The sequence below is a fragment of the Triturus cristatus genome, chromosome 2_1 (assembly GCF_964204655.1).
Source record: "Triturus cristatus chromosome 2_1, aTriCri1.1, whole genome shotgun sequence".
NCBI classification, from domain to species: domain Eukaryota; kingdom Metazoa; phylum Chordata; class Amphibia; order Caudata; family Salamandridae; genus Triturus; species Triturus cristatus.
In genome coordinates this window covers 96135729-96148087 of record NC_140581.1, presented here as the reverse complement: position 1 = coordinate 96148087, position 12359 = coordinate 96135729, and the positions used below count along the sequence as shown (strand labels likewise).

Here is a 12359-nt window from a genome sequence, read left to right as displayed (position 1 = left end):
TCCCCGTGAGCGGAGTTGTCTGCGATCCTGTGCGCCTGCGGTACCCCAGCCCGCTGGACCCCAAACCCGTCAGGCCCGCCCCTGCACAGCCAGGCCACACTGATCACCTTCCAACACTGGCGTGTGTCATGGAGGGCCCATCACTTGCCTGTGCAAGCTCCAAGCCCAAGGCCCGTGACTTTGGCAGCCTCCTCAGACCATCACGGCCTCCACGACACAGGCCCGCTTTACTCTTTTCTCGTTGACATACTCTGCTGCTGCCTCCGGCCTACACTTCAGTCAAGTAGGTCACACATTTGGAACTGAGTCTTGATTACACCATGGCAGTGAACATTATTTAAGGCAGAGTTTATGTCACAATACTCCCTTTGATGTGGTGCTACCAAGTCTGTGCATAGCATTACAACCACAAGTGCCTGTGTGCCTTTGCGGACTACTGCCCTCGGCCTACGCTGCGCACGAGTAAGACACAGAATTGGAACTGAACATCGATTATTCAAAGGCAGAATACATATCATCGCACGCAAGGAGAGGCGTAAGAGGATGACGCGTTGCAGTCCGGAGGGAATAGGATCATCGTTAGGGAGGTGATTGAACACTACCGACAACTGCCCTGGTGTCACTAACTCTGTGCATCGCGAGCCAACGACAGGTGGACTTACCTCAGTGCACTGCAAGTCACCGTCCCGTGGCAGGGTGCCTGTGCCGGCCGCTGTGAATCCGGGGCCACTAACTCTATGCTGGTCAGGTCCGAGACCCCTTCTTCTGAGATATTGGATGGTCTCTGAGGCGATGGCCTTCGGGTCATCAACGCCATGTGTCTGTGGCCCTGTGCTGTCCGCTGCCTCCAGCCTCAACTGCGGTCCACCAGGGCTCACACATCAAATCAAGTCATAACCGGCCCGGACGTCGCATCACCGCAGGAGGCACACGCCACCACCGTCAGGACCACCTCCAACCACCATCTGCCAGAGTCGGAATGGTGGTCCTGACAGGCTTATGGAGTTGCTCACACCTGTCGTGGATGCCATCATCAGACTGATACCCTGCTCGGCACGCCAGGTGCCACTGCACCGCATGCCATTGTCTGTTACTGATTGAGTTTTGTGCTGTGGTGAGGTTGCGCAGCAATGTCACCTCAAGCAGTGTGGGAGACCTGGGACGTTGATGAGGAAGATGATGCAGGTCTAACACATCCCACTGCATCTGCATCAGGAATATCTCGAAGGGACACAATCCGAGACTTTTTCTTCACATGGGCGCGCTAAGCTGTAGTGCTCCAACCTGAGTGCACTGCAACTCACGGACACTTCTGTTTGCATGTTGGGTGCCCTCTGGACTTTCTCTGGCTCCCTCCATGTTGCTCAGCAATTGACTCTGTGATGCAGGTTTTTTTCAGTTTCCGTTGCACTGGTGTCCACTGTTCAAGTGGTTGCCAGCACCAAGCGCTGGTTTACACTCACCCCACACACATCCAGCACAGGCGTCACTGTACATGTGGCCCTGCCAATAAAGGGACAGGGCGCACGTGCCCATAGCCAGTTCAACATAATATCTGAGTGTGTCCCTGTGGTCTTGTTGTATGCATGAGGGCCCTGGGCCCTACGACATTACATTGTGCTGTTTACAGCAGATGCAGACAGGTCACCGCAGGCAGTGGGTTGGAGCTTGGACATGTAGCTTGTCGTCACCCACTCAAATCGTAAAGGGAGTGGTTTGGTCTGTCATACGCAGAGCCAAAGTGGGTGTGTGTCTGCAATTTGTGTGTCCCTGGGCGTGGTTCTGTACTGTGAATGTGCATCTGCATGTGTCTCTATGGCAGTGTAGGTCTCCTTTGTGGGGTGTAGGTGGTCCCTGAAGGGTAATAGACACTAACGTGATCTAGTTCGCCTTTCATGGGTTCGGAGACCACCCACACCTGTTGGGCCACCTCCTTTTGGCGTGCTGACACATGGCATTGGGGTGCCATGTGTCGGTGGGTGAAGTGTCGTGAGCCGGATGTGCTTGCGGTGCTTCCTGCTGTGTGGTCTGTTGCAGGCTCTGTGTTCTCCTCTAAGTAGCTTGGCTGCCTGGGTCCTGGTGGGGAGTTGCGTGGGATATCCATGGGCTGTTGTAGGGCGTCGGTGTCGAAGGTGTGGTGGTCCTCTCCAGCATCACAGATGTTTTGTCTACTGTGCTCTGCTGGAGGTGTTGTGTGCCCCGCTGCAATGTGAAGGGGAGATGCATGTTGACATTGCATTGAAATGTATGTTGGCGCATTGCTCTGGTTTACATGCAGACTGTATGACAATGTACATTGTGACTGTTTGGGAGGTGCTGAATACTGCTGCGTGACAGTGCGCATTTGGACTACATGACGGATGTGAGGTCGTATGCGTCCATTTTCATTTCACAGTTTCCTGCTATGTCAGATGGAGTAGGCATGTTTCTGTGCATGTGCGGAGCCAGTTGTATCTTCTGTTCTGCAGTATCGTCTTTGCGCATTGTACTATGTTGTCGTCAATGTGGGTGTGCTGTTCTTGCTATGTGTGTGTGCGGCAGTGTGCCAAGGGGATCAGGGACATGATCCTGGGTAATTGTGGGTGTGCAGTGTGCTACACCTTGTTGTGCATGTGTGCCATTGTACCCATCTCCCCCCGTCCCCTCAGTCCCTGGTCGTTACTCACCCTGTTGATTTTGTGTCAGGTCCTCTCGAGCTGTGTCCGTACTCACTACTCCTTGCACCATCTCCACACTGATGACTGTGGCCTCGGTTTCCTCCAGCTCCTCCGGTGGCGCAGGACTGCCACCTCCTGTCACTATTGCAGCCTTCCTGTTGGCAACGGGTTTGTACTTGATTTATGTTGTCACATCATGCCAGCGCCTCTTGGCCTCCTCGATTGGCCTCCTCGGCACTCCGACTGCATTCCAGGTGGTCTACTTGTGGGTCAGTTGCTGGTAGTGTTCTGTCACCTCCGTGACGCTGATCTGGTTTGGCTGCGGACTGTGGGGGTTGTGGGGTTCGCGTTGGCCTCTGCGCTCGGTCAGGGTGCATGCATTTTGTTACATGCTTTGGCTTGTTTCTGGTGTGTTGTTTCTATGGTTTTTATGGTGCATTTTCCCGCCAGACGCGTGGGATTTGCAGGCCTGTAGCTGGTTTTTGCTACCTTTTGTACCGCAATTGGCCTCATCGCATGATTTTTTGCGTTCGTGTTTCGCATTTTTGAGGCGTGGCGTTGATTTTAACGCTGACACTTGACGCATTATCTGGTGACTATCGCATGCTACTGCCGCGTTGTGAATAATTGGTTGGCACAGCGTAATTTTCCCGCGATGGGCTGCGATGTTGAGAGTTGCGTTGAGCTACTCTTGCGGTAGTTATCACACGTTCTTGTGAATATACCCCTATGTGTTCACAATTGGTTTACACACTGTCTCTGAGATAAGCCTGTCTGCTCTTGCCAAGCTACTAAGGGGGTGAGCAGTGGTTATTTTAAAAGTGTATCCCCCTTACCCTGACTAGGAAGACGGGTCCCTACTTGGACAAAGGTGCAAACCCTTGCCAACTAGAGACCGCCATTTCTAACAGAAAGGAAATTAAATGTATCTTAATGTCTTTGCACAAGAAGCAGCTATCCATTGTGAAGATGTGACACCCCATAACTTGTAATGTTTTTATACTATATTGATAGAATTGGTGCTGATTAAATATACTTGTATAGGATTGATTTGAATTTCTTTAAGACAGCTTCAAAACAAATCGTAATCTAATCATGTTGTTTGATATTAAGTTTGGTTCTAAGCACTGCCTTGTTTCAAAGCTCTGCCTCTCACAATTTTTGCAGACATGGAAAATGAGATAACATTACTTGCAGAGGATTATACAGGGTAGTGTAGCAGAGAAGCCAGGAATGTTGTTTAAAATTCAAACAGCCCGTAGACAAAGCCTTTTTCATCGACATAGGGTATACGTAAAGCACATATTACACTCATGACGTAGTTTACACCACATTTCTGCTTGTTTTAGTGTGTTTTCATACCCTTGATTTGTACGTTTCAGTCGTTTAGTTTACACTCCTTTTGAGGGTACCAGCCAGCACATTTTGTCATGTACAGACATCTTAGAATCTCACAGAAGACACTCTGATTGCCTTCACAAAATGTCGGATTTTCCTCTGGGACTTTGTCCCCTTTTGTGGATATGACACTGGTGTTGATGGAATTCTGCTCTAGGGATCCTGTGGATGTCCACGTGTTTTCCAACAACGTACATGTGCACACAGCCCGGCTCCCGTGTGTCCACTGTCAGTACCTGGGTCCCCTTCCACCTGACACGTGCTGGGCATCGCCTACTAACCACGAGGCAGTGGCCGCGAGAGTCTCAGTGCTCCCCCTTCCCAGAGACCTCTTGATGGCTGATGCCTGCCCCTCTTCTCATAACGCCTGGGGATTGAGAGAAACCCCCGCCCCCCACAGAAAGTTGTGCATGTTCCAGATTAGGGAAGAATTCACACTTAGAAGGATTAGTGGTCGGTTCCAGCTAAATGTCTCTAGATCCGCAGGAGGAGAAATACAGTCTTTGGAGGAGGACAATAGACCCCTGGCTATAAAAGCCGACATATAGACCCCAGTGCTTTAAAACTTGCCTGGAGGCTGTCTCAAAGAAAAGAGCTAAGCAGGAGTCGTTGAGAACATGCAGCAGGCGACCAGGACTGACTGAAGAGATGCTGCACCCTCAAGAAGGACAAGAGCTAATTTAGAGGCATCTCTCTAGAGTCCTCTGAATGCCTCGGTACTGGAATATCAGTGTACTGCACATGTCAATATAGATGCGCCTCTTTAGAGCCCTGTGTATGCCTCAGAACTGATATAGTAGTGCAATATGCATGTCAATATAGAGGGGCCTCTCTAGAGCCCTGTGAATGCCTCAGTACTGGGATATCAGTGTACTGCACATGTCACTATAGAGGTGCCTCTCTGGAGCCCCGTGAATGCCTCAGTACTGGGATATCAGTGCACTGCACATGTCATTATAGAGGCGCCTCTCTAGAGCTCCGTGAATGCTTCAGTACTGGGATATCAGAGTACTGCACATGTCAATATAGAGGCGCCTCTCTAGAGCCCATGAATGCCTCAGTACGGGGATATCGGTGTACTGCACATGTCAATATAGAGGCGCCTCTCTAGAGCCCATGAATGCCTCAGTACGGGTATATCGGTGTACTGCACATGTCAATATAGAGGGGCCACTCTTTCTAGAGATCTGTGAATGCCTCAGAACTGAGATAGTAGTGTCCTATGCTTGTCATTATAGAGACGCCTCTCCAGAGCTCCGTGAATGCCTTCGCACTGGGATATCAGTGCACTGCACATGTCACTATAGAGGCACCTCTCTCACCATAGCCCTGTGAATGCCTCAGTACTGGGATATCAGTGTACTGCACATGTCAATATAGATGGCGCCTCTCTGGAGCCCCGTGAATGCCTCAGTACTGGGAAATCAGTGTACTGCACATGTCACTATAGAGGCGCCTCTCTAGAGCCCATGAATGCCTCAGTACTGGGATATCAGTGACGGCACATGTCAATATTGCACTGTCTCTCTAGAGCCCTGTGAATGCCTCAGTACAGGCACTTGATGTTTAAGTCAAACAATTAAATCTCATTATCTTCTGGAGTTATTTGATTACAATGATTTGAATATACACAAAGAAATGTTCATAGAGAAAGAGATCATGGATTTCACATTCAACAAAAGTATAATTAAAATTCATGTTAACACGTTTAAATATCTAAAAACGTCTTCTGTGCATACTGACATCAATTTTAATGGGAGTTAGATCCACCATTCACATTCCTAATTTTAGCATTGGACTGCCTTTCTATAGCATAGCTTTATAGACATATGAATATGTTTTAGTGTGGCATGCTCCAAGTTGTCTTGGTGCCACAGCCTACCTGTTTTGCATAGTGTAAAGCTTCTTCAGGATGTTGTGGGGCAAATTAAACTGATGTAATTAGGTTATCCAACAATGCAGGGACATGAAGAGAAGAATATAACGTTGCTGATAATTGCTGTTATTATAAAAATGCATCTATTCCACAAATATATCCAATCCCAGTTTACTAAATTAAATAATTATGCAGCCTTCCAAAATCACCTACAGTGATATTCATTTTATATAAAACTATCCTCGGAGAGCTATAATGGTCCTACTTCTCAATGCCCTTCTAGTGGCTTGGTGCTTCCGTCAGACGTGATCCTGGGGAAGTCATTTAACTTCTATATACCTCTTCCCATTAGAAAAGAAATACAGATGCTAAGAAAGAGTAGCACCAACAATGAATATGTGAGTAGAATTGTAAACCTTCATTATGCTGCAGACCTTCTCCCTCATCTTCCTTCCTCTCTCACCCCAGGCACCGATAACATCGCCATGGACTGCTGCCTGAAAACCAGCACTCACCCCATCCAGCTGAAGATCCTGCAGCGCTACGAGGTCCAGAACCCAGACCAGGGCTGCCTGATCCCAGCGGTCGTGTAAGTGCTGACACAGCCATGAGATTGTGACCTTCTGCATGTAGTGAATGACAACTAAGTAGCAATACCTCCAATTTTCTTGCCCTTTAACTATTTGTGACACCATTGCCATCTGCCTTCTGCCAGATGTATAGAGCTATTTTATCACAAACTCTACAAGCTCAGACTTTCCACACACTTTGCGTAGAAGGATTACAATTCAGGACAACCTTTATAATCTTACTCATCCTGATCTTTGATTCTTGACACTCCACGCATCTAAAAACATCACATCTTCTTTCTACTCAGAACGCCTCCCTTCCCTGACTGTGTCACTGCTTCCCTCTGGAATTTTTTTTTCAGAAGCACCCCAAACACACATCCCACGTCAGGACAATTTCTCTATCCTTGAAGAGCTCCTCCAATTCTCTTTGTGAGCATCGCCAGGAGTCGCTAAACCACTACTTCCCCTCCTAGCTCCTCACGAGACCCCTCTCTCTCCTGTTGTGTTAAACCCGTTTCCCTGATCTCCCCTACGTCTACTAAGCTGCCTTCAACTACCTACAATAAGAACTAGGTCCTCTAGCCTCCGATCTCCCACTTACAATCCTTCTCCTTCAGAAACACATCCACTATTCTAACCCCCAGAGATAACCAACATGCCACACCATGCTAGTTAAAAACCCCATTCACTGACAAACCAGAGAGGACAGCCCCTTAATTTTCATGTCTGCCTATGGGTCGATGTCATAATATATACATTGACAAGAATTGCCATCTGTACCCACACATCGAACACAGATGCAGATTCGCCTCAAAATGGAAAGGAGTAGAATGGAACTTCAGCAGACACTCAGTGTTCTCTCCTCCACAGATCTCAACATATACTCAGTTTCCTCACCTCTACAGATACTTAGTATGGTCTCAGTGTTCTCTCCTCAATGGATCCTCAGAATAGCCTCTAAGTTCTCTCCTAAATGGATCCTCAGCATACGCTCAGTGTTCTCTCTTCCACTGATCCTCAGCATACGCTCAATGTTCTCTCCTCCACTGATCCTCAATATACGCTTAGTTTTCTCTCCTCCACAGATCCTCAGTATAGCCTCAGTTTTCTCTCCTCCACAGGTCTTCAGTATAATCTCAGTTTTCTCTCCTCCATAGATCCTCAGTATAATCTCCGTTTTCTCATCACCATGGATCCTCAGTATAGCCTCAGTTTCCTCATCTCGATGGATCCTCAGTATATCCTCAGTTTTCTCATCTCCACAGATCCTCAGTATAGCCTCAGTGTTCTCTCCTCCATGGATCCTCAGTTTTCTCATCACCATGGATCCTCAGTATAGCCTCAGTTTCCTCATCTCAATAGATCCTCAGTATAGCCTCAGTTTTCTCATCTCCACAGATCCTCAGTATAGCCTCAGTGTTCTCTCCTCCATGGATCCTCAGTATAATCTCAGTTTTTTCATCGCCATGGATTCTCAGTATAGCTTCAGTGTTCTCTCCTCCACGGAACCTCACAATAGCCTCGGTGTTCTCTCCTCCACAGATCCTCAGTGTAGCCTCAGTGTTTTTTCCTCCACAGATCCTTAGTATAGCCTCAGTGTGTTCTCTCCGCCACAGATCCTCAGTATAGCCTCAATGTTCTCTCTGCCACAGATCCTCAGTATAGTCTCAGTGTTCTCTCCTCCACAGATCCTCAGTATAATCTCAGTTTTCTCTCCTCCATGGATCCTCAGTGTAATCTCAGTTTTCTCATCTCCATGGATCCTCAGTATAGCCTGAGTGTTCTCTCCTCCACGGATCCTCAGAATAGCCTCTGTGTTCTCTCCTCCACAGATCCTCAGTATATCCTCAGTGTTCTCTCCTCCACAGAGCCTCAGTATAGCCTAAGTCTTCTCTCCTCTACAGATCCTCCGTATAGTCTCAGTGTTCCCTCCTCAGTGGATCCAAAGTGTACACTCAGTGTCCTTTCTTCCATGGATCCTCAGTATAATCTCAGTTTTCTCTCCTCCATGAATCCTGAGTATAGCCTACGTGTTCTCTCCTCCACAGATCCTCGGTATAGTCTCAGTTTTCTCTCCTCCACAGATCCATAGTGTACACTCAGTGTTTTCTCCTCAATGGATCCTTGATATAGTCTCAGTTTTCTCGTGTCCACAGATCCTTTGTATAGCCTCAGTGTTCTCTCTTCCACAGATCCTCAGTATAGCCTCAGTGTTCTCTCCTCTACTGATCCTCAGTGTACGCTCAGTGTTCTCTCCTGCACAGATCCTCAGTATAGCCGAAGTGTTCTCTCCTCCACAGATCCTCGGTATAGTATCAGTTTTTTCTTCTCCGCAGATCCATAGTGTACACTCAGTGTTCTCTCCTCAGTGGATATATAGTGTACACTCAGTGTTCTCTCCTCAATGGATCCTCAAAATATTCTCAGTTTTCTCTCCTCTACAGATCCTTGGTATAGTCTCAGTTTTCACTCCTCCACGGATCCATAATGTACACTCAGTGTTCTCTCCTTAATGGATCCTCGGTATACACTCAGTTTTCTATCCTCCACGAGTCCTCAGTATAGTCCCAGTCTTCTCTCCTCCACAGATCCTCAGTATAGCCTCCCCGTTCTCTCCTCCACAGATCCTCAGTATAGCCTCAGTGTTCTCTCCTCCACAGATCCTCAGTATAGTCTCAGTGTTCTCTCCTCCACAGATCCTCAGCACACGCTCAGTTTTATTTCCTGCACGGATCCTCAATATAGTCTCAGTGTTCTCACCTCCACAGATCCTCAGTATAGCCTCCCTGTTCTCTCCTCCATGGATCCTCAGTATAGTCTCAGTGTTCTCTCCTCCAGAGACCCTCAGTATAGTCTCAGTTATCTCTCCTCCACGGATCCTCGGTATAGCCTCAGTGTTCTCTCCTCCACAGATCTCTGCACACACTCAGGGTTCTCTCCAAATTGAAGACATGTGAATTCACTACTAACAAGGGAAGTTAAACATCTTGCTACCCCTAAGGTCAAACAGGACGATGTCTAGTTTTTACATTTTTGTGACTCCATCTCTATATAAAGAAAATTGGCAAAAGTAGAGACACAATAGGGAAAGATATGCCCATGGTGCTGCAATTTCCTTCTGAGAATTAGAGACATTGCAATGTCTGAAGTTCTTCAGACCGCAGCCATTGGTAAGGTCTTTGGCTCACCCCAGGACCGCTGCCCTGCCTACATTATGAAACAACGCTCTCCTTCAAACGGGGTTCCGCCCTGGCCAAGGCACGGAGACTGCTCTCCTCGCTGTCATCGAGGAGGCAAGGTGCATTTTGGACTCGGGGGGATCAGTGGCAGTGATCCTCCTGGACCTTAGTGCAACCTTTGACACGGTGAACCACCGTGTCCTGCTCCATCGGCTGGCCAGGGCGGGACTTGGGGGCACCGCGCTGGCCTGGATAGAGTCTTTCCTCTCGGATCGCTCGTTCCAGGTCTGGGATGACAACTCCCGCTCTGACTCCCTCCCTCTGACAAGTGGGGTCCCCCAGGGTTCCTCACTTAGTCCCACTCTTTTTAATGCATATATGGCCCCTTTGGAGGAGGTAGTCACCCCCTTCGGCATCAAGATTGTGAGCTATGCGGACGACACGCAGTTGGTCGTCTCGCTCTCTCATCTTGAGCAATACCCAGATAACCTTCTGCACTGCCTCCAAAAAATTAATCTCTGGATGTGCGAGTCCTCACTCAAACTTAATGGGTCCAAAACGGAAGTTATGCTGATGGGGAAGAAGTGGTCAGTAATTCCATTATCCGTCTGGCCCGATGTTATGGGTGAGGTACCGGCCCCAAAAAAAGAAATCAAGAGTCTTGGGGTCTGGCTCGAAACGGACCTTTCCATGAAGACCCAGGCGACTAAAACAGCGAGAACCTGCTTTGGACTTATGAAGTCAGTCCGCAAGATCCTTCCCCTGCTTCCCCCTCAATCCAGGAAACTCCTGGTTCAAGGACTGGTCCTGGCACGTTTGGACTTCAGCAATGCTGTCTATTTAGGAGCCCCAGAAGCCACTCTGGGCAAGCTTCAACGAACCCAAAACGCAGCAGCCCGGATGCTGATGGGTCTCCCCCCCAGAACCTCTGCCAGACCTGCGCTTAAGGCTCTGCATTGGCTACCAGTCCGAGAAAGGATAGAATTTAAGGCAATGTGCATTACACACAAGCTCCTCTACGGACAAGGTCCTCTGATCCTGGGAGACATGATAACCCCTTACAAAGCTCCGAGATCTTTGCGCTCGGACAATGAAGGCCTGGTGACTGTTCCCAGGTTTAGGAGGGTGCGCTCCGGAGGCCGTCGCTTCTCCGTCAAGGCGCCCAATCGCTGGAACTCCTTCCCCGCAGTCTGCGACTGGAACCCTGCCACCTGCGTTTCCGCAAACATCTTAAAACTCTGCTCTTCCCAAAGTAAGTTTCCCCTCCCTTCCTGACTGACTCAGCTCTAACAGAGCGGGGATGCCTTCGGGTCACCAGGCGCTTTACAAATCCTTAAATAAATAATAATAATAGCACCACTACTCAATATTTGTCCGAGGCAGGTGGTATGCAAAGCTGATTGGCAGTGGTGCATGCTCAAGTGGTACATAAAGTACATAAAACAATAAAGTGAATGACTTGTATAGTAAAGAACAATATTTTATATTTTAATCATTGTGGGGGGAGATAGAAGAAGCTGTGATCCATTCAGCTTCCGGCTAGTTATTCATAATCAAAGGGAATGGATCACTTGTAGCTGTCACCAGGGTTCAGCTGCTTGTTTCCTATCATTGGTAAAGAACCCTCATTCACGTAAGATGGTTAAGGGATGGTATATCTTGGTTCTCCGCCTAGATTTTAAATACGTGATAGCATCATCATAGGGTTCTTTCCATGGTTCCTCCGTCCTGGAGGTAACCGCTGGGTGTGTTTCAGCAGTGATCAGGGAAAAAAATTTAAAAAATTGGGTGAGATGTGCTCAAGTGAGGTGAATGAATAAAAAATTCCTCTTGCTGCCTGGACTTGACTTTATTCCGTTAGGTGCAAGGGAGGAGATATTAAAAAACAGCTATGTGCAGATGGGATGTATAATGAATCCGCTGCAGTCTTAGTCTGAATGGTTGGTCGACATGTTTCAGCCTCTTAATTGCCCAAAAGGGTCAGGGGGCTTTCTTCAGGACCTTAAGTGAATCGTGATGAGTGAAGGAAGTGGATAGTATCCAAATCCAAATTAAGAGTGAAAGTTCGAGTATTGCTCGCATGAACTTGAGAAGGAATAGTGCCTAGAGGGAGGGGAGGAAGAAGGAAAAGATCAACACACGTGTCCTCATTGAGTCGAGGAAGTACGGGTCTATGGTAATGTAAAATAACATTAATAAAAGCAAATACAAATGGCAAATCTTTATATACATGTTAGTTGTTTTGTCTTAGCAAGTGGAGATTCGAACACGCTGCTATAGTAGATATTGTAATGCACAGTATATGAGTTGTACAAATGAACTGTAAAAATTGGGTAATATAATTTATCAAGCATAGTTTGTCATATTGATACTGTAGAGAGACAGTGCAAGGTAAATCATACAGATTCACTGTAAAGTATGATATACGTGGAAGGACATTAATAGCGCATGCTCGGTTAGTAGGAAACACACAAATCATATTAAGGGAAGTTTCGGAACTTGATGATCAAGCCATAATAGTGCTAAATTTGCTGTGTATCCATTGGTTCCCACCTCGAAGGTGGGACCGAGGGATAACTTCTTGAGCACAGGCTTTCATTATCGGTTCCCTAGTGCCCAAATAATTGGAGGAGACGAGGCGTGGTTGCAAATCTAGTGTTGTGCCCGCCAAATCCCA

At 47.7% G+C, this 12359-nt stretch overlaps 1 protein-coding gene across 1 annotated transcript in view; it reads left to right on the top strand.

Annotated features, from left to right (window-relative positions):
- CCL21 (C-C motif chemokine ligand 21) overlaps positions 1-12359 on the top strand; it is a 53788-nt gene that overhangs the window by 22131 nt on the left and 19298 nt on the right. The window contains exon 2 of the mRNA XM_085628292.1: positions 6400-6520. Coding sequence (XP_085484418.1) covers positions 6400-6520 — 121 coding nt within the window. The remainder of the gene's footprint in view (positions 1-6399; positions 6521-12359) is intronic.